The 21,172-nt window shown below is 42.8% G+C and overlaps 2 protein-coding genes across 3 annotated transcripts in view; one reads left to right on the top strand and one right to left on the bottom strand.

Moving 5' to 3' along the window:
- Positions 1-1,180: 1,180 nt before the first annotated feature.
- On the top strand, positions 1,181-5,518 carry lyrm2 (LYR motif containing 2). The gene is made up of 4 exons (XM_079526886.1): positions 1,181-1,198; positions 1,492-1,566; positions 2,207-2,347; positions 3,121-5,518. Exons 2-4 carry the CDS (start codon positions 1,522-1,524, stop codon positions 3,199-3,201), a joined length of 267 nt encoding a protein of 88 aa, XP_079383012.1. The 5' UTR covers positions 1,181-1,198; positions 1,492-1,521; the 3' UTR covers positions 3,202-5,518.
- Positions 5,519-6,063: 545 nt separating this feature from the next.
- The window catches only part of ankrd6b (ankyrin repeat domain 6b), a 63,617-nt gene continuing 48,508 nt past the window's right edge, over positions 6,064-21,172 (bottom strand). Inside the window, exons 8-16 of one of the 2 annotated variants that reach the window (XM_079526883.1) lie at positions 20,701-20,799; positions 20,219-20,296; positions 17,485-17,589; positions 17,138-17,251; positions 15,204-15,377; positions 14,445-14,597; positions 11,773-11,886; positions 10,964-11,261; positions 6,064-8,544 (exon numbers count right to left, since the gene is read on the bottom strand). In XM_079526883.1, the coding sequence (XP_079383009.1) occupies positions 7,949-8,544; positions 10,964-11,261; positions 11,773-11,886; positions 14,445-14,597; positions 15,204-15,377; positions 17,138-17,251; positions 17,485-17,589; positions 20,219-20,296; positions 20,701-20,799 (1,731 nt within the window). In that variant the 3' untranslated portion in view covers positions 6,064-7,948. The remainder of the gene's footprint in view (positions 8,545-10,963; positions 11,262-11,772; positions 11,887-14,444; positions 14,598-15,203; positions 15,378-17,137; positions 17,252-17,484; positions 17,590-20,218; positions 20,297-20,700; positions 20,800-21,172) is intronic. The other variant, XM_079526884.1, reaches the window with a different exon arrangement.

The raw sequence follows: 21,172 nt of genomic DNA, 5'->3' as shown, positions 1-21,172 counted from the left end.
TTAGTTTTATGCTGTGACTGTGTGACATGTAATGCAGTGGTTCTCAAAGTGGGGTCCAGGGACTCTCATTGATTGATTGATTGAAGAATTTATTAACAGTTTGCAGAATTACAGTACATTTCAAGCACAAACTCAATACAAAGGCTGTTAACTGTGAGTGGACGACCCAATTAAGCATTACACTTGTTTCCAATAGGGTCCACCATGTTCAAATCATCAAAACATTTAGAGACGTACAAATAGACACTTCTATAGACAGAACAGGAATTCATCATAAAGGAGGTAAAAAGGGAAAAGAAACATATACAGTGAGGGGGGAAAAAAGGGGTGGGCGGTGGGGGGGATTCACGTTCAGCTCCGTTAATTTGTTTGTTTTCCTTGGAGGAGCTGCGTTGGGTCCCCAAGTCGGCTCCGTGGCCGTACCTTGAGTTGGCTGTGTGGCCGTGACCGTCTCTTGTGTTGTCCTTGCGTTGGGTCCCCAAGTTGGCTCAGTGGCCATACCTTGAGTTGGCTGTGTGGCCGCGACCGTCTCTTGTGTTGTCCTTGCGTTCATGTTTGAGGGATTCCGATTTTACAGGGGCCAGTTTCGAATTGCAGCCGTCCGTAGGTGCCCTTTGAGAGCGGTTTTGAAAGAGTCAAGGGATTCGCATGTCTTAATGACAGTTGGTAGGGCGTTCCACATTTTGGTGGCATAGGAGCGAAAAGAATTGAGTCCCTTGTTTGTGCCGAATCTGGGTTGTACATGGTTCGTTGCACTCCCTCTGGTGTTGTGGGTGTGGACTTCGTTAACATTAAGGAAGTATCTAGACAGGTACATGGGTATCTTGGTGGTGTATCGAATCTTGTGGACCAGACCCATTGCAAGATGCTGTACTCTGTCGTCGACCCTAAGCCATTCCAGCCTGTCGAAGTGGGCAGGGGTGAGGTGGGTTCGGGGGGCTAGGTCAAGTAGGAGCCTGACCAGTTTGTTTTGGGAAGTCTGGAGCCTGGTTTTAAGGGCCTTTGAGGTGCTGTGGTACCAGGAGGTGCATGCATAGTCAAAGAAACCCTGTACAAGGGCTCCTGTTAAGGTCTTCAAGGTGTTTTTGTTGACCAGTGAGGAGATCCTGTAAAGGAATCTTGTTCTATGGTTGACCTTTTTGATTACGTTGGTGGCCATTTTATCACCGGAAAGATTAGCCTCCAGGATGGAACCTAGGTAGGTAATTTCATCTTTACGTGTGATAACATTGTCACCCATAACATTGTCACCCACTCTAACACTCTCAGTGTTCTGGTCTGTTTGTTTGATTGATTTATTAACAGTTTGCAGAATTACAGTACATTTCAAGTACAACTCAATACAAAAAGATTTGAAAGTTTGAGACCCAATTAATGTAATGTTCATTCCTCTCCGGACCACTTGATGGAGACAGATTCCACCTTACTTTTCTTTTACTGGGGCAGCAAACCCGAAGTTCCGTCATAACATCCGGTTTTTAACTTGTCTAGTGCCAGAGAGAGCGAGGCTGTCAGAAGATCATGTCTGTGTCAAGGTTACCACCGGCAGCTTTTACTTTAAAACAGGTGAGAGAAGCAAAGAACCGCACAAGAGATCAAAACGCGTCCTGCGGGTTTATGTAACGTTAATATTATAACTGGTGACTGTGAGACACATCTGTCAACTCAGCCTGGTGTTGAGTAATCTGTCAAGACATTCACTGACAGATTCACAACTGATTCTTAAAGCAAACAACGCGTACGATGGGGAATATGTTATTAATCACTTTATAGGCTACATGGCGTCCTTATTTGGGGAATGTCATTATAGCCTACCTGCGTAAGTCTTTTCCCAAAATAGACAACATACAAAGCTAAAAGAAGAATTGCCGAATATTTTTTGCCATTCTTTATGTTTCATTATTAAGTTATTGCTCATTCTCTTCTTGTGTTATCCTGTGTTTTTAGTGTGTTTTTATTTATTATTTCACTGTTTAGCACGGGTGATCACACCATGCAGCCTTGGAATTATAGCCTGAATAGGTTGACTACACCTGCTTTGAATGAATGAATGATGGCATAGTTGTAGAACACTGGTCCTAATGTCAGGGGCCCAGTCTGGTTCCATTTATACAACCTTAGAGTTATAATGTATCAACACCCTCATTGTTTAATAGTATGTAGTATGTTGACCCTGTTCTGTTGATGTCCTGGCATAATGCATCAGTTCCTACAGAGGCAGAGGGTCCTGGGAATCTATAGAAGCATGCTGAGGACCATACGGAAGGTTCCAGACGAGGCAGACCGCAAATACCTCAGGGACTGGGCCAGAGACGAGTTCCAGAGGAATAAAGGTGCCACAAACCAGGTGGGGGGAATGGTTCATTTATTTAGTGAGCGGTGTTATAACGAGGTGATTAAGCAACATCAGCGGAAATAAAGTCATCAGTCTCTATGAATGATGCATCACCAAAATATTAGCATTGGCATTTTTGTACCATTTACGGTATTCACGTCGCTCCTGTAATAATTGTAATAGATCATGTTGAGTCTCTGTGTGTTTGTGAAGCCTGAAGGTTTAAGTTTAACCACTTTAAACCTGGCATCCCTATTTTGGTCATGTGAAAATAGCCTTAATCTACAAGTCACAAATACAGCAAACTTGTAGATCAGCTATTTTTCATTATTCATCGTACAACAAAGTGTATACTGTTGGGCTTAAAGGAGTAGTTCACCCAAAAAATGACTTATTTTCTATCAATTACGCACCCCATGAAGCCTTGAATACTTTTTTTTCCAGCATTCCTAAGGCAATAATTTGATGACCCGGCGGAGTCTCCTATTGACCGATGACCCGGCCATCAAATTATTTGGCTCAGGAATGCGACAAAAAAAAATCTCCATGAATTAATTCATAGGGTGTGTCATTTATTTTCTTTTTTTTGGGTGAACTACTCCTTTAATTTGAAGGCCAACAGGTCGCGGGCCGTGAACCGGAAGTCAGTCAGTGAAATTGTAAAACCGCATCTGAGAATCACATGACATTGACGCCCTTCCCCTATTCGCTCATTCTAAGACATGACGTACTGTATGTGTAGTCAGGCAGAAGAATTGCTGACATCTTTCTCCCATCTCCTCCAGGATGCCATCCGTATGATGATCACACAAGCAAACAACCATCTGGAATCGCTACAGAAAACACTGGCACTGGCCCACAGTTAAAGAGACTCAACTGGGCATTGAAATGATCTGTTCATCTGTTTGTATCCACCGCCGCCCACAGTAACTCTCAAACTTTACTGGGCACATTCACTTTGAAGCAGTTACTGTTTACTTGCAAAAGCAGCTGGCAGACCAACTGAAGGGACTACTCGGCTAGAATGAATGTCCCAGCATTTGGTTTATAGCTAGTGTTCATCTAGCATCCTGCTCTTTAATGTACAGTATACTTTGTCTCATGACAGTGTCACTTGCCACCAAAAAGAATAACACATTTTTCTGTTTAACCACATGGACTCTACCATCCTTATTCTTGGGTGAACATTCAGCAAAATTAGCAAATCTACAGTACAAGCTCACAACACAACATGCTTGTAGATTGGCTATTTTACCTCTACTCAGTCCAAACTAATGCCAGGGCTCCACCGGACGCGTTGCGTCTCCGTCGCGTGCGTCAAAAAACGCACCGGTTCAATTTGAATGCACGCGTCGCGTCTCCGTCAACGCAACGCAACGCGGGCAGTGGAGCCACCCTTCATTGATTAAAAAGAGAACATTCCCTGACGGTGACGGAGACGCGACGCTGACGCGCCCGGTGGAGCCCTGGTGTAAGAGATTTGGAGTAGACAGAAATACTATTGCTGATGCTGACCTGGCCTGGAATCGTCCCTGGGACAACCATGGGCTCTGGCTCCCCAGCCAAGCTCAGCTATGGCCGCCCCACCACTTGGCTATGACTGCCCCACCACTCAGCTATGGCCGCCCCTAGTATAGAGCCCTGGAGGTCCCTGGTCAAGTATATAGGGTCTAAGTGGTTATAATGTGGTGTTTGCAAGCAATTTAACACAAAGCAGAAGTGTAAATTAGGCTTTAGTGTAATGACACAGTCACACATCAGACATTATTTAGGTTTCTGAGATATCGCACATGGTCCAAAATCTGTTATTTCCTGACCACAAAGTAATTGCAAACCTGCTTAGGGCAAAATGTCTCAGGAGGTAGAGTGGCCGTCGATTCAATCCCCGCCTCCAACTCCTAGCTTTGTGTCGATGTCCTTGGGCAAGACACTTAACCCCTAACTGTGTGTGTGAATGGGTGAATGTAACGCACATTGTAAAGCGCTTTGGATAAAGGCACTATAGAAACGTACACCATTTCCCACCACAATGGGACACCAGAAGTTGATTAGTCACTCATATCCAGTATACTGCTTGGACAAGATCCAGTTCAAGTGGCACAGTGGGAATATTGATACACAAAGGGGTTCTATACTGCTGCTTTCAGATCAGTTTTCGCTGTCGAGTACCTAAGATTTGCTTGCGTGGGTATCGCACTGGCTTAAAAGCACTGTGCAATAATACTTGCTTATAACATTAGCAACTGGTGAGCTGTCAATTCCGCCTGGTATTGAGTTAGACACTGCTTACGTGGTGTAAGTGATTTCTTTAGTTTTGTCTTTATTTTATTATTTACGTTTAAAAAGTTAAAGCTGTCCCCGTTACAATGCGCTAGAGACCCCTGGGAGATGGATGCAGAGGTGGAGCGCCACACCTACCATCAGCTCCCAGTACTTACCGCACAACTTTCTGCACCCAAGCTGTGCTACTCATATGCTGAGTTGGCGGTGCCCGGGATCGAACCCATAAACTTTTGGTCCTGAGGCGAGAGCTCTAGCACCGCCACCGACTGAGCTACCCAGACACAATGATGGATTATGATGGTAAGCATTGCTGTAGTGTAGAGCAATGCTTTTTCAGTTACAGGGGTTTCTCCTACTCTTTAGTGAACAGAAAATATGTTTTCAGGCCAGGATACCAATTTCATCCAATCAGGAGAGAAATCTCCACAAAGACAATTTATCTGCTTCCATTTCAGTGTTCCAGTTGCATTTATTTATTTGTGTTTGTTTCATAACTTCCACTTTCGTTGTCTATCCAATATGAGTGATGGGATATTGGATTCCCAACTTGAAAATGTATTTTCTATAAGCTTTGGGGAGAGCCCTGTTACTGAACAAACACTATAGCAACGATTGCTATCGGACTGTAGCGCTATTTAACACTTATTTGGTATGCGGTCAGGTTTAGGCCTGGCTCAGGGAAGAGGACGCCCCTGCCATGCATAGTCCACCATGGGCACCGTTTGAGGTGCAAAACAAAGACATATATTTACACCACCATTAAACTACAGCGGTGACATTTCCAAATCTAGATACAGTTTGTGTGATGGAAACCTTATTTTATTTATTTGTATATTTTTTTGTGGATTAATTACAATCTAAGCATTAATGTGTATACTGTAAAAATAGACACTGTTAGAATCTTGTCATCTTGACTTTTTATTACAAAATACATTGTCTGGCATAATTCCACAGAGTGCATTACTCATATCAACAAACTCATTCATGAACAGCTAACATCCCATTTGAATGCAGCAGGCAGACTACATACTGTACAATATACACTAGACAAGTAATACTGCCACACACATATGCATATTCTTCATGCAAAATAGTTTGACACATTTATTTTCTGAGTTGGGAGTAGGTTCAATTCTATCATTAGGACTGGCCAATACGTTGATACTTGATATTGTGATATGAGACTAGATATCAGAATCATAAAGATTCACCGCCATATCCTAGTATTGTGGTATGGTGGTATTAGTGTTTATTATGAGTTTGTTTTATACAAAAATAAAATTGTTAAAATAGTAGATCAGCTATTTTAGCTATTAGATAAAGGAAATTGATGAATATTTGTTCAAAATTATTGTGATATTTCATTTTGCCCATATCGTCGCCCCGCCATACCTTTTATGAATGAAAAGATAAGTGCTGTATTGGTGTTGTGACTTGTGGAATGTAGTTTCTATAAAAAACAGGGTCCTGGCATTTCATTTATTTTTTAATCATTACAAATATGTAGAAGTAAATTGGAATTATTCTGCACAGTTACCTTGGTACTGTACCTAAATGTAATTGTGCTTATTAACACATGCCCAGGTCTTCACTAAAATGTAATGCGTAGGACAATAGCTTATAAATGCATCATAGATGCGATTATAATCCACTAATAGATACAGACTGATCCTGCACACATCAGTTGATAGTCTTGATACCTCTGGCCATGGTTTGTGCTGATAGTCTAATGACCAAAACATAATTTTTGAATTAACATTTTACAAGTTCCAGGCGTGTGTGGGATCACTCCTTTTCACATCATGGCCAGCTGTAATTTACAAACTAAACTGCCAAATATTTCCCATGCTGGGATGATGATCATTAGATTTTGGACTGTTCCCACACAGTAAAATCTTCAGTGTTCCATTTGTAACTCAAGAGAGAAACTAGCACACGGTACACTTACAGGAATGTATGTGCTGTGTGCATTCAAACCTGGCTGTGATGTCAGTGGACAGAAATGCAAGTAACTGACATTTGTATAATTCAATTCTACCCTCTAAGAATGTTTAATATGGACTGGGCTGGGTCTTCAGTGCTTTGTTGTTTTTGGCCACTTTCACTTCCATGGTTTGCCCTTCTAAACCCCATGAACCCTAGTGTCCCTATTGTCATAATTTGGAACATAGCAAATTCACAAGCTCTACAAACACATTGTGTTGCAAGCTTTAGATTTTCAGAGAAAAGATTTGATATAGAGAGAAAGCAGGAGGGGACCAAGTACAGACCTGTGGGGGACCCTGTTCAATGAATTATGTACAGGGCTTAAGTCACAAGGCTGGTTTCCAGCATGCAGAATAACAATAAAATAAAGCTTATTATGCTGATATTCTATACAGTATACACCATTGCTGACTTTCAGAATCCCCCCAAATGTTGTCATGTGAAGAGATTCTTCTCAGCACATAAAATGTACACTTAGAGATGTGTGACAATATGTAGAAAAGAGTAGGTTAATTGTGCTTGTGCAACACAAGTGTCATAATGCCCTTTCATGTTTTATTGTGTAGCCTACCTAACCTACTGCAAATGGTACAATAGATCCATTTGAAACATCTAGCTTTAGTATATCCACTGTTTTGAAATGCACAGTGAGAGCTGCCGATAGGTTACAATGAAATGTAACTGTAAGGAATAAGGATGCTTCTGAAGAGTTTTGTTCCAAAATCCATAACTATCCAGAAATTAGGAGAACGAAACCCCTGGGGAAGCCCGGTCAACAAAAAATACAGTGGTTAAGACCTTTGCTCAATAAAGTATTTCTAATGACATAATCATGGGGTTTTGAAAATGAACTGACCACCTGCCCCCCCCCCCCCCCCCCTCATGCATGTTAGCATATATACCTGTATGTCTTTTGGAATAAAACCCTTCATTTATTCAGGAACAAATACCGGTATCGTTTTGGTTTACTTTATTTATTGTGGCACGGATGTGGCTGTCTAAATTTGATCAGTTATATGTGATTTGCCCTGTTTAGAACAGGTGTGAGTATGCAATAGCACCTGATCTATTAGTCTTCATGATCACACAACTAGACGCTCTACACATGTTCAAGCTAGTTCTGTCGTGATTCCTCTTCTATTAGACAACCATGTAGTTCCAGTTCTTCCAAGTCCTAGCAGTGGACAATCTTCCAGTTCCAGTGTGTGTGTGTGTGTGTGTGTGTGTGTGTGTGTGTGTGTGTGTGTGTGTGTGTGTGTGTGTGTGTGTGTGTGTGTGTGTGTGTGTGTGTGTGTGTGTGTGTGTGTGTGTGTGTGTGTGTGTGGGGGTGTGTGTGTGTGTGTGTTAGCAGTCATCCTGTCGGTTAGTCCTCAACAACCGCAGCTCGTCCTCCAGATAGGTGATCCTCTCTATGAGCGCAGCCCTGTCGGCCTGGGCCTTCTGGTCGGCCTGCCAGCGTGCCTCCTGGATCTTCCTCTCGTACCAGCGCTCCATCTGCGTGGACACCGCCTCGAAAAAGTACTGCGTCACCTCCATGGCGTGCATGTTGTCCTTCTCCTGTTCAAAGGAGTGCTCCCCCGCCGGCGGTCCGTCCCCGAACACCTCCAGAGTTTGTGTTTTACTACCCGACGTGGCGCCTTTAGACTTAGTCCTGCCCTGGGAGTGCCTCTTGTGGTGTCTGGTCCGATCCCGGTCTCTGTCCCTGTCCTTGTTGTCCCTGTCCTTGTGCTCCTGTCTCCCGCTGCAGCGGCGTTCCGTAGCGGGGGACAGACTGCTGCCTCTGTTGGCCCTGGTTCTGCGTTCCAAGCTGTCCATGTCCTGCAGTTCCTCATGCCGCCTCTGGGGGACAGCAGAGGTCAGGGAACGCTCCTTGGGTCGAACCACTTGGATGGACGCTGTAGCCGGGGAGGTACTTTCTGCCTTCTGGTTCCTCTCACCGTCTGTTGGAGGCATTTATTTATTTAATGCCCGCATATTATTTCTGATTAAATAAACCTCAAAACGGCACCGCTCACTCACTTGAATCATTCTTGATTATTCCAACCATGCTGTTAATATGTGGTGCATATAGTGTACATCACTGACAACCTTGATGTGGCCAACTACTTGAATATCTTCTTTACAAACATAGCAACAACTCTGGTTAACAAACTGCCCTCCCACTCTGGGCTCTTTGGTGTAGAGCACATTACAACCTTCTACAGAAACCTAGGTGTTTGTAAAGACGATTTTAAACTAGTTATGGTAACAACTGATGAGGTAATTAAGAAACTGAGTGCCCTCCAACCCCACAAGGCCACAGGCCATGACAACATTCCCTCCACATTTCTCAGAGACTCAGCCATCTCTATAGCTCCAATCATCACCCACATAGTAAACCTCTCCATCAAACAGGGACAGGTCCCCCAAGATTTCAAACTGGCCAAAGTAACCCCCTTGCACAAGAAAGGGAGTAAATTAGACCCCGGCAACTACCGCCCTATTTCTATTCTTAGTTCCATCTCGAAAGTGATGGAAAAAATAGTCTATGAACAGGTTGAAAAGTATCTTGCCACTAATAAATTATTGTACGAGTTCCAATCTGGCTTCAGAACATCCCACTCCACTGACACATGCCTTCTCTATTTGAGCGACCACATCAAACAAGAGGTGGACGCTGGCAAATACTGCGGCATGGTCATGCTGGACCTCCAAAAGGCTTTTGACACCGTGAACCACTCCATACTGGTTAACAAGCTAAAAGCAATTGGTTTCGATAGCACATCAGTGAGCTGGATGCAATCCTACCTGGAGGGGAGAGAACAGATGGTGGAAGTGAACGGAACACTGTCCCCCCCCCCTCCCAGTGAGCTGTGGCGTTCCACAAGGAAGCATACTAGGGCCTCTACTGTTCCTAATATATGTAAACGACATGACTTCAGCTTGTGACTGCAACTTGTTCCTGTTCGCAGATGACTCAGCACTGCTGGTCTCGGACAGGGACAAACTGCAGGTTGAAAATGCCCTCAGCTCTGAACTCGGTAGAATCTGCACCTGGCTCGCTGATAACAAACTATCTTTACACCTGGGAAAAACTGAATCCATTCTCTTTGTCTCTATTAGTAATCTCAGCAAGGCAAATGGCTTCTTGGTTAGAGTGGGTGACAATGTTATCACACGTAAAGATGAAATTACCTACCTAGGTTCCATCCTGGAGGCTAATCTTTCCGGTGATAAAATGGCCACCAACGTAATCAAAAAAGTCAACCATAGAACAAGATTCCTCTACAGGATCTCCTCACTGGTCAACAAAAACACCTTGAAGACCTTAACAGGAGCCCTTGTACAGGGTTGCTTTGACTATGCATGCACCTCCTGGTACCACAGCACCTCAAAGGCCCTTAAAACCAGGCTCCAGACTTCCCAAAACAAACTGGTCAGGCTCCTACTTGATCTAGCCCCCCGAACCCACCTCACCCCTGCCCACTTCGACAGGCTGGAATGGCTTAGGGTCGACGACAGAGTACAGCATCTTGCAATGGGTCTGGTCCACAAGATTCGATACACCACCAAGATACCCATGTACCTGTCTAGATACTTCCTTAATGTTAACGAAGTCCACACCCACAACACCAGAGGGAGTGCAACGAACCATGTACAACCCAGATTCGGCACAAACAAGGGACTAAATTCTTTTCGCTCCTATGCCACCAAAATGTGGAACGCCCTACCAACTGTCATTAAGACATGCGAATCCCTTGACTCCTTCAAAACCGCTCTCAAAGGGCACCTACGGATGGCTGCAATTCGAAACTGGCCCCCGTAAAATCTGAATCCCCCCCCCCTTTTTTCCCCTCACTGTATATATTTCTTTTCCCTTTTTACCTCCTTTATGATGAATTCCTGTTCTGTCTATAGAAGTGTCTATTTGTACGTCTCTAAATGTTTTGATGATTTGAACATGGTGGACCCTATTGGAAACAAGTGTAATGCTTAATTGGGTCGTCCACTCACAGTTAACAGCCTTTGTATTGAGTTTGTGCTTGAAATGTACTGTAATTCTGCAAACTGTTAATAAATTCTTCAATCAATCAATCAATCAATACATGTATGCATTCATGAATAATTAGAAACATGCCTCCGGCAACTTAAGTGAACATTTCGCGGATAATGTTCTGCCTGGCAGCAGTCGCTAATTTACATCACAGAGGTCACAACTGAAGCGTAATGTGCTCAGATTACGTAATGTTAAGTTACATAAGCATGTAGTGTATGTGCTAAAACAAGTCTCTGTTCATTGAATGTTTGTGTGTGCGCGTGGATCTGTGTGTGTGTGTGTGCGCATGGATCTGTGTGTGTGTGTTTTTGTGACCTGCATACCTGGGGAGCTGTCTGCGTGCACCACAAAGTAGTGTTTGGTCGAGCCTCCCTCTTTTGCACCGGAGTTTTCCTGGGCATCGTCTGGCAACGCAGGGGCGCTGGTGGTGTCGCCGGGCGCCAGGCACTCACCGCTGCCTCCCTGCCCGACAGGAAGCACCGTGAGCCCGTCTACATCGGCCTCACTCAGGCCATCCGTCATGGAGGACGAGCGCTGCAGTTTGTCCCCGGTGAACCGCGACTCCATGTTCTGAAGCTTGGTCAGACACCAGCTCTTTAGCTCGTTGACTATTGAGGCCTGCTTGATAAAAGGCAGGAGAAACAAAAAAACATGGAGAAGTTTAGTCACATGCAGAAGGAAGACTGCAGACCTTGTTCAGACTGCAGTCAGATCTGATTTGCTTCTCAAATACGATCTGTAGGACTGACTGACACACTGATTTGCAAGTGATCAGATTGGATTTGTGTATTCAGACGTTGTTGGCCTATCTGCATTAGTTCAACTTGACGAACTGTTTATTGTACCTTAGTAGTATTATATAACAGGGTGCCAGTGGAAGAGCAAAATCACAAATATGTTGAAGGAAATTCACAACTCATCCATTTTCTTCTCTGCATCCCATCCTTGTTGATGCCAATCATTGTGTGGAACAAGTAATCCTAAATTGGGTTCATCCAAGGTTTCTTGGATAATAGCATTCTTTTCTTGGAAGTAACATAATATTGTATATTGTATCCATTAGTTGCTCATTAGAGTAATTCAGCTTGAAACGTGGATGTGCTGAAGGTGGCTGCTGCTGTAGTGCTTCTACCTGTCTCTTCTCCCCTTCCTGTCGTTCCTGTGTAGCCCGCTGGTCGATGCGATGGAGGCACTCGCCCCGTTCAGCAGAGACCCTCTCCACAGTCATCTTGTCAAGAGCCCGAATCTGAGACATAACACGTCATGTAAGGCTTAACACCAGAGTGACATAATACAGTTCATTTTCATTGTATGACCACCAGTTTGATTTTCCTTTTCCGTAACTCCTCAAGTTCCCTTGGGGGTCCCTGGACCCCACTTTGAGAACCACTGGCATAATCAAAACAACACAGCATAAAAAACTATCACATTTCATTGCATTTCCTATTAGTTTAGCAATTAAAGCGATTTGTAGAAACTATTGTAATGAGGCTGTCTGTCTGTCTGTAAGAATGTAATCTTGTCCCATTTTGTATTAGTTGAGCAATTAAAGCGATTGCCAACTACTGCAATCAGGCCGTCTGTGTGTATGTACTTTATGTCACTCTGTCTGCAGTGATACACTAAACATCATCAAGTCCCTTATGTCACTCTGTCTGCAGTGATACACTAAACATCATCAAGTCCCTTATGTCACTCTGTCTGCAGTGATACACTAAACATCATCAAGTCCCTTATGTCACTCTGTCTGCAGTGATACACTAAACATCATCAAGTCCCTTATGTCACTCTGTCTGCAGTGATACACTACACATCATCAAGTCCCTTATGTCACTCTGTCTGCAGTGATACACTACACATCATCAAGTCCCTTATGTCACTCTGTCTGCAGTGATACACTACACATCATCAAGTCCCTTATGTCACTCTGTCTGCAGTGATACACTACACATCATCAAGTCCCTTATGTCACTCTGTCTGCAGTGATACACTACACATCATCAAGTCCCTTATGTCACTCTGTCTGCAGTGATACACTACACATCATCAAGTCCCTTATGTCACTCTGTCTGCAGTGATACACTACACATCATCAAGTCCCTTATGTTACTCTGTCTGCAGTGATACACTACACATCATCAAGTCCCTTATGTCACTCTGTCTGCAGTGATACACTACACATCATCAATACCATGAAACACTCTGTCTGCAGTGATACACTACACATCATCACTCTGTCTGCAGTGATACACTACACATCATCAAGTCCCATCACAATACCATGAAACAACCTGTCCTACATTATACTAAATATAAGGACAAAGTTCCCTATTAACTATTAATTCATGCTTATAAAATAACAAATGTCACTATCGTGTCAGTACAACACAATTTGTATAGTGTCCCTGGCGCAAAATATGTGTAGATGGTGGTCTGCAGCCAAAGCCATATCTATTTGGGGGCCCTTGACATAAAAAGTTGAAGAACCATTGACTTACATAATGCATGCATGCGATATTCTGCATGGTATCTTCCCAGGTAGGAGTGTACAGGACCATCACTCCATATATTATTCATATATGGATGACCTCGGGGGGAATGGAATGGAACCCTAGCCCCTGTCAGTATATTAACCACTTAACCCATTAAGACCTGAGGCTGAGTCTACAAAAATGTTTTCTAAATCTCAACAGTTTTCTGAAAAGAATGAAAACTATTTTGCTATAACAGGGGTGTTCAAACATTTTCATGTCAAGGACACCCAAAATTATATGTATTTGGCCGCCGACACCCATCTCAAAATATGTTGTGCCAGGGACCCCCAGCAGCAATTGGGTGATTAATTATGTTTGCTTTAAAAATATATATATATTCAAATATTTGCACTCATTTTCACGATTTATTTTTATATGCTTTCCCGGTTTTAAAGGGTTAAGCGAAAATAGCAGCTCAGCAATTTGGGAAAGATGTTTTATTAAAGATCTTCTACAGAAAGTAAAATCCTATATAATATCATTCCGAAAGTGCTTTACGCTCTGTTTGTCCTCGTCACAGGAACCAGTAAATTCTCGCCCCGTTAGTTCAATGCTCTGCTGCCCATTGGCGTACGCATGACCACTATCAAAACACTTAGAGCAACATCTGCACTCAGCTGGAATGAACACACATCCCTGAGATGAAGCTAATCAACTGAATGAGCCTGCTGTACTATATGTGAGGGCTAGCGTTTAGCTGCTGCCCCTAGCCTCGGGGACCGCAGGCTTTTTGTTTTCAAAAGAAAGAAAAAAAGCCTGGGGCGAACGAGCTAGGAAATATGGCATAGGAGTGGGAGTGAACCTTGTATTTCGCTAACCAATAACAGTGCAGACTGCAGAGGCGCGTCGCTCCAAATTTGGTGACGTCAGTGTTCTCCGCTGTAGTCTACCGGGGTGAGGGGAGAAGGCGGGGGCGGGCGCACAGATCGGTGAAACAATAGGATCCACCAGCTATTTTCGCGGGAAAATATGAATCCGCCCCTCTAGACCAGAAATCACACTGGCTGGGGCAGGATATGCTGCCCCTGGAACCCAAACGCTAATGTCACAGGTTAAATTCCCACAAATGTGTGGGTTTTTCCAGAGTGTGGAACGCTAAAGCCATCCTAAAAAAGTTTAAATCCCATCCTTGTTAATATAATATAATCATCATACTGTATGTTTAACTGTGGAACACCAAGCATCCTGAATTGGGTATTAAACCTTATTTTATACTTATGCTAGAATGTTCAAAATTTGTATTAATTTCTGCATACTATGTGACATGTACCTGGTGTTTGTTCTTGCGGTCCAGCTGACCCATCTTGTTGTTCATCAGGTCCTGGACGGTGTGGATCTCCGTCTTCATCTCCTCCTTGGTGGCCTCCAGCTGGTTCTCCAGTTTGCTGATGAGAGGTTCACAGCGGCAGCCGTTCAGAGGAGCCTGCATGCGAACATAACAGTCAGCTCAAACCCAAGGTTCGGCACAATCACATGTGCAGCCACATTGCCTGCATGTTTTGTCTGAACGGACCCTAAGACTCGGACATATCGACATGTCGAATCGATGGTGGGACCCAGATGTGAAATTCTAGTATCCAAAAAAATAGCAAACATCGCACATTCGTAGCATCGCAATGCGTTGTGAGCTTGTAGATCAGCTATTTTCGCAACTTCAGACGTCAAATTATAAAATGGAGCATTAATTTATGAAAAAACATATAATTATGAAATATGGTGATTTAAAGTGTCAGACAGCGACAATATATATAAAATAAACACAGCATAACAGCGTCACCTTCCATGTTGGAATGGAAGAGCTACAGCTACAACCGGGAAAACATCTGTTTCATTTTAGATTTTTGCGTTGGCTATTCAAAAATAGCAGATGTACAAGATCATGGCTGTGAACACATCTGCTATTTTTGAACATTTCTGAAGAACCACTGGTTTGAAAGACATTCATAGAATCAGCGTCAGGTCTTAATGCATTAAATTGCTGCAGGGGAAAGATGGGGTTGATTTGCGGCGCAGTGAGCGTTCTTCGCACCTGCATGATCTTGCCGTCCTTGCCGCGGTACAGGGTGTAGAGCTGGAAGGCCTTGTAGTTGTGTGGAGGTCCTGGCGGCTGGGGGGAGGAGGACCCCCGCTGTTTAGCCTTCCTCCTGTGAGCTGCCTCGCTGTGCCTGTTCTCCCTGCGGCGGAGGGGGTCCGACAGGGCAGGCTGCCCATGGAAAGACCACCTCAGTTCATTAATATCCTTTTATTTTACTTTGACCCATACAAACTTTTAGGTCATAAGAGATTACACAGTCACCGACTTTGCCGATGACGAATATTACAAAGAAAAACAAAGTGCATGTTTTTCACCAGAGAAAAATCGATTGATTTGACAATTAAAAAAAAATTGCACTTTATCTGGTACACCACTTGAAAGAGTCCAACATTATAAATATCTGGGCATATGGATCGATGATAAATTCACCTCCAAGTTCCATATCGAGAACCTGATCAACATTGCGGGCAAAACATGGTAATAAATAGTATTTCCCCTTGTTTTGCAGAAAGAGGATCATAGAGGCCAACCCCTAGATGCCATCTACCACTCTGCTCTAAGGTTCATCACATGTGACCCATATAATACCCACCATTGCACTTTATACACTAAAGTTGGTTGGCCCTCTCTCTCCTTAAGAAGAGACCATCATTTACACTTACATTTATAAAGCTCTGTTAAATAAATCACCGTCATGCTTTTCATCACTGTTAAAACCAAATACTTCCATTCATCAAACTCGTTCTCAGGAATACATCCCATTATGGGTCCCCAAGGCCAACACCGAGCTACGTAAAACAGCCTTTGGTTTTAGCACTCCCTCTACCTGGAATGAATTGAGAAATTTACTCCATGATCTCACTCACTGGGGCAATTTAGAAACGTGTTTGCTAAAATGTTGTTGTTTTAATTTAGATGTCTTTATTATTGTTTTCATACTGTGTTCTTTGCGCATATTCACAATATATAACTTGTTTTATCCTGCTGTTCCTATATTCAATATTATTACACTGTATTATGCATTTTGTCATCTCGGCATCATTGAAAATGAGGGCTCTGCTCTCAGTGTATTTAGAGAAAATAAATAGAGGTTGAATTATGAATGAATACCATGACTAACGCATCATCAAGCAAATGCATCTTACAGTGTCTCGTGGATTGATTAATTTAATTTGAGTGAATATTTCCAACTCAAACACCGGTAATAAAAAAGCAGATGTCCATTCACACACTGAGCCACTTTGTGCTCAATCGGATATCACCCAGACTTTAAGTCAAGCCCGCCAGCATAAAGTCTGTTGCATGTACGGTCCGATTCCTACTGAGCTGGAATATTGCGTTCATACAGCCCCTCCATCTGGAAGAAAAAACTGTGCATGCCTGAACATGGCTATAATGTAAATCTTACAAACTTCAGCTTTAAATGAACACTTGTGATTGTAAGCGTGCAAGCGCCTGGTTATTGCTGGGTGCATGTTGTGTAGGGCTGTGTGATCTACCTACATTAGGCCTGTCACAATTATTACATAATCACAATTATTTGAGATAATCGCAATTATTTGAGATAATCACAATTATTTTTGCATATTCCTCAATCGTTTCCTTGTTTTTTCAAAAACAGCAGTAATAGCAGCTTGTTTTTTTAGAAATAATAATTTGTCAATAATAATAAGTTATTTGTCGTATATTTAAGTTATCTGTCCTGTGCAATTTGTGATTACGAAGCCTAAAAGGCAAACAGAAATACAAATTGTTCCAAAATGTTCCAATGTTCAATGCAAAAAACACAATTTAATCATTAATTTGTGTGACAATTAATCGTCAACCTAAATTTGTAATGGGGACAGTCCTACGTACAATTATCATCTCACTCCTATTGAATTGTTTTATTGTCGCTCTGGCGACTGTGACAGCTTGCTGTACTGTACCTTGTCTTTGTGCCTCCTGTTCTTGCCTCTCTTGCCGTTGGTGTCGGCGATGTCGTTGTGTTTGCAGGCCAGACGCTCACTGCTCTGGGTGTCCTCAGCGGCAGACACACTGTTCTGAAAGAACCACAACAACCACAGTGCGTCACTTTGTGCCTTGTGGCGAGCTTGTACATGTGCTATTTCTGAACATTTTTAATCTCGAAAGTGTGAGAACTACTTATTTAGATGGAATTTCTGGAATCGACCACAGGTGTTAATGGGTTAAACAAATCTCCAGCGCCGTGATGAGAGGTTGTCTGTGACAGCGGTCACTGTACTGTACTGTACTGTACTGTACTGTACTGTACCTTGCTGGGCAGCATCTCATCTCTGGGCACCGACTGGGCTCTGCCCTCTGCCTTTAGCTTGTCTCTCCTCTTCCTTACACTCCTGCCACGTGTGAAGCTCTGGACCTAGACAGACAGACAGACAGACAGACAGACAGACAGACAGACAGACAGACAGACAGACAGACAGACAGACAGACAGACAGACAGACAGACAGACAGACAGACAGACAGACAGACACAGACAGACAGACAGACAGACAGACAGACAGACAGACAGACAGACAGACAGACAGACAGACAGACAGACAGACGCCAATTTAGAGTGTGTGTTTATTCAGCCAAGGAGATAAATGGAGTCTGCATAAACAATGCATAAACACAGGTCTACACAAATACACATGCACACACTACCACAGATGCACTAGCCACAATCTTGCGAGCGTGCACACACACACACACACACACACACACACACACACACACACACACACACACACACACACACACACACACACACACACAGTAATAAAGGCATAATTTAATCCTAATTATTCCTCTCAATACTCAAGTGGCAACAAGGTTCTCAAGTTCCTGCATTTTTTATGCGTTTAATCTAACATCTCATCCCAAATGATGTTGTTTTACAATGAATTTGGTTGGGAGTCTTTGGGACAGGGAGAATGAATGAGTCTGATGCTGATGTTTGAGTGAAGTCATGTGGAGGACATGTATTCTGTGTCAACTCAGTGGAAGCTAAACGCCTAAAGCCTCATTAACCATTTCAATGGATGTCCATTGTTCACACGCCAAGCACTATGACTATACTCTGACATCCACTTGAAATAGAACATTTTGTAAACTATTATATTGTCACTGTATGCAGTGGTGTGCTGTGGATTTTTTAACTATAGTAGGGCTGTATTTTAATGACGTCACGTGCACATGCATGTATGTGCACATAGCCACTCAGCTCGTGCTAGTTGAAATACTGTATTAAAATATATGATGGAAAACCAGCTATTCATTTTTTGTTTTTTTTTGGCTTTCGCCATTATTTTATATTTTTTATAGAGGGACAGACAGTAGGCTGACAGGAAATGGGTAGAGAGATGGGGGAGTGACATGCAGTAAAAGCCATTACCAGCCAAGGTGCCTGGACCACTGAGCCACGGCCCAGGCCAAAACCAGCTATTCTAATTTAGTTGCATTGTAAATTTGTTGTTTTTTATTTTTGTTTCAATTAATTATTTTCCTTTTAGTTTTATATAAAAGCCCTTTGCATATAGGTACTCACCCATAAGTAGGCCTACTTAAAATAATCACACAACATTTCTTTACCTTAATGTCTTTATTTTTCTTCTTTTTAAAGATATGAGATTACAACATCACTTACATTAGGCCTATTTTCAAAATAGTGGTTTTAAAACAATCACAAGAACTTCCAACAAGGATAACCATGTGAGTTTCAGGTTTTGAGCTGATCAGTAGTATTTAGTAAATTAACAATAGGCTAAATGGAAAGAAAAAAGAAACGTGTTCATTCACTGAACTTTTGTAAATAAACCAACATACGATAGGCATAAAAGTATATGGTGGAAGGTTGGAGGTAGACCTACAAGCGTAGATTAGCAAGAGAGTACAGGTCAACAACTCTTACTGAATTCAGTGTTATTTGTTCCATTCCCTGGAGTGGACAACAGGATTTCACACTTCCTGGTTCAACTGATTTCATTCCCCTGAAGAGAAATGTTCTGTTGGATGTACAGTATAATGTACATCCAACAATGTAATGCTGTACATTATAAAATGTACAGTATAATGTTTATGAATAGCCTACTGTTGATGATCGAAACAACTAAACTAAATGTTATTTCACTTAAATTGTCTGAGTGACTAACAGAAAACGCAACCCTAGCGCAATGATAGCCACGATCAGGAGCTGATATTTATATGCATTTTTTTCATATGGTCTATGGACTTATTGGTAGAGAACGTAAACTCACATTTGTAAGGATTGCCTAATTCCAGTTTCCAGAAAAAGAAAAAGAACTCCCAACAGCTGGGAGTCGACAGGCACACACTGCGTTTAGGCACGAAACAAAGTTTCCTCTTGAATCTGGACACATATGTCTTCTTCGGTGGGTCGTCATCTAGATATTAGCATGCAGTTGGCTATAGCAGAATAATACTAGGCTAAGCTACCTGCATGGCCGTTTATACAATGTAACTGAGGATGTGAAGTGACTGAGAACATCAGGAAATGTTATGCAGGAGCCTGCCAGACAGGTATAGATGGCGCCACCGCTTGCTTTGTTGTAGGTGTTGATCGTGCCGTCAACGCGCATTGTCGTGCATGTGCATGTGCGGCCCTACCGCCAGCTCACCGCTGACTGTATGGCAAAAACTCAATTTATTTTTTCATAAATCAATGCTTTTGAACCCCCTCAACGTCTGTGTGTTGGTTACAGACATCCATTGTTTTTAGTCGTTTTGGAAAACTGAAAGGTTTGAATTTCTTTTGGACAATATCTCACCATTTCTGAACATTCAAGCCTACAATGACATGCCCAAAATAGGGATGCCACAGTTAAAGTGGTTAACGGATGCTGCTGGGAATATACAGTATAATGCAATGACTTAATGCCTTTCGGGAATTCCAAAACATCGAGATGTGACAGCCAAGAAACGATACACGCTCTGACCGAACTAAAGGAGCACAACACCATAAACGTCAATGTCAGACTGGTCTCACCTGAGGGGCTTTAGTCAGCAGCAGAGCGACCTCTGGATTGTTGTGTTCTCTGGCCTGGTCCAACGCTGTCTGGCCAGCCTGCAGACAGAGAAACACTCATGCATTAGTCGGCTTGCAAAGGCACAGTCCGAATCCGAAACAACTTGAATATTGTCATAGACAGACTGTCAGACTCGGACATAATATTTTTTCTAACAGGTACAGTTAGAATTGGGAAAGACAGTCAAATTAAATATATGATAATGTCCATATAAAATAGCAGCGGGTATAAGTAAGTATTTAAACAGATTATAGACAGACAAAGTGTTAAATATAGTTCTGAGAGGTAATTAGTTTGTTATAAAAAGCCCTAAAGAGGATAGTGTCTCTACTGAACTCTGGACAGAGATGTGTGATGTTGACATTCAGTTATGAAGAGCACAGAACCAAGCCGCAGAGCACTAAGGATGTAGAACAAATGGGGCCCGCAGGCACTCACTCACAGTGTTGGAGATGCTGCCGTCTGCTCCAGACTCCAACAGCAGCCGCACTGTTTTCTTGTGGTTCAGAGCAGCTGCCACATGTAGCGGTGTGTCCCCAGACTGACAAAACAACAGGGACAGAGAGAGAGATGTGTAGATAATTAATATGAATACATCCATGCGTCACGCTACACTGAATGCTTGTATACAGGTGTATACTGTATGTAAATGCAGCAGATGATTGTTGATCTTTTGCATGGAGGATCTAACTCAGAAAAGAGCATTTGCGCTCTAAGATCCTGAAGTACTTTGGCACAGATCTGAATTATGGATGTTCTTTTTATATTCTTGTTTTTCAAAAACTTTGGAGAAGCCAAATATCTTTTGAAGTCATCCCTACTGATTGGTGCTGCCCCAGCCCATGGGGGTACAGTAAGTGCAGTGACATAGCGCACCTGGCTTCCCTCCTCAAACACGGCCGTGGACACAATCG

This window comes from Electrona antarctica (genome assembly GCF_951216825.1).
Source record: "Electrona antarctica genome assembly, chromosome: 17".
Taxonomy (NCBI): Eukaryota; Metazoa; Chordata; class Actinopteri; order Myctophiformes; family Myctophidae; genus Electrona; species Electrona antarctica.
The sequence above is the reverse complement of the archived record's forward strand: the minus strand, read 5'-3'. Positions and strand labels throughout refer to the sequence as shown.

Bases quoted from the DNA above. Each gene is read 5' to 3' on its own strand.
- lyrm2 (XM_079526886.1), top strand. From the start codon at position 1,522: ATGTCTGTGTCAAGGTTACCACCGGCAGCTTTTACTTTAAAACAG. The intron at 1,567-2,206 runs GTGAGAGAAGCA...ATAATGCATCAG, and splicing joins CAGCTTTTACTTTAAAACAG to TTCCTACAGAGGCAGAGGGT. The intron at 2,348-3,120 runs GTGGGGGGAATG...CATCTCCTCCAG, and splicing joins ATAAAGGTGCCACAAACCAG to GATGCCATCCGTATGATGAT.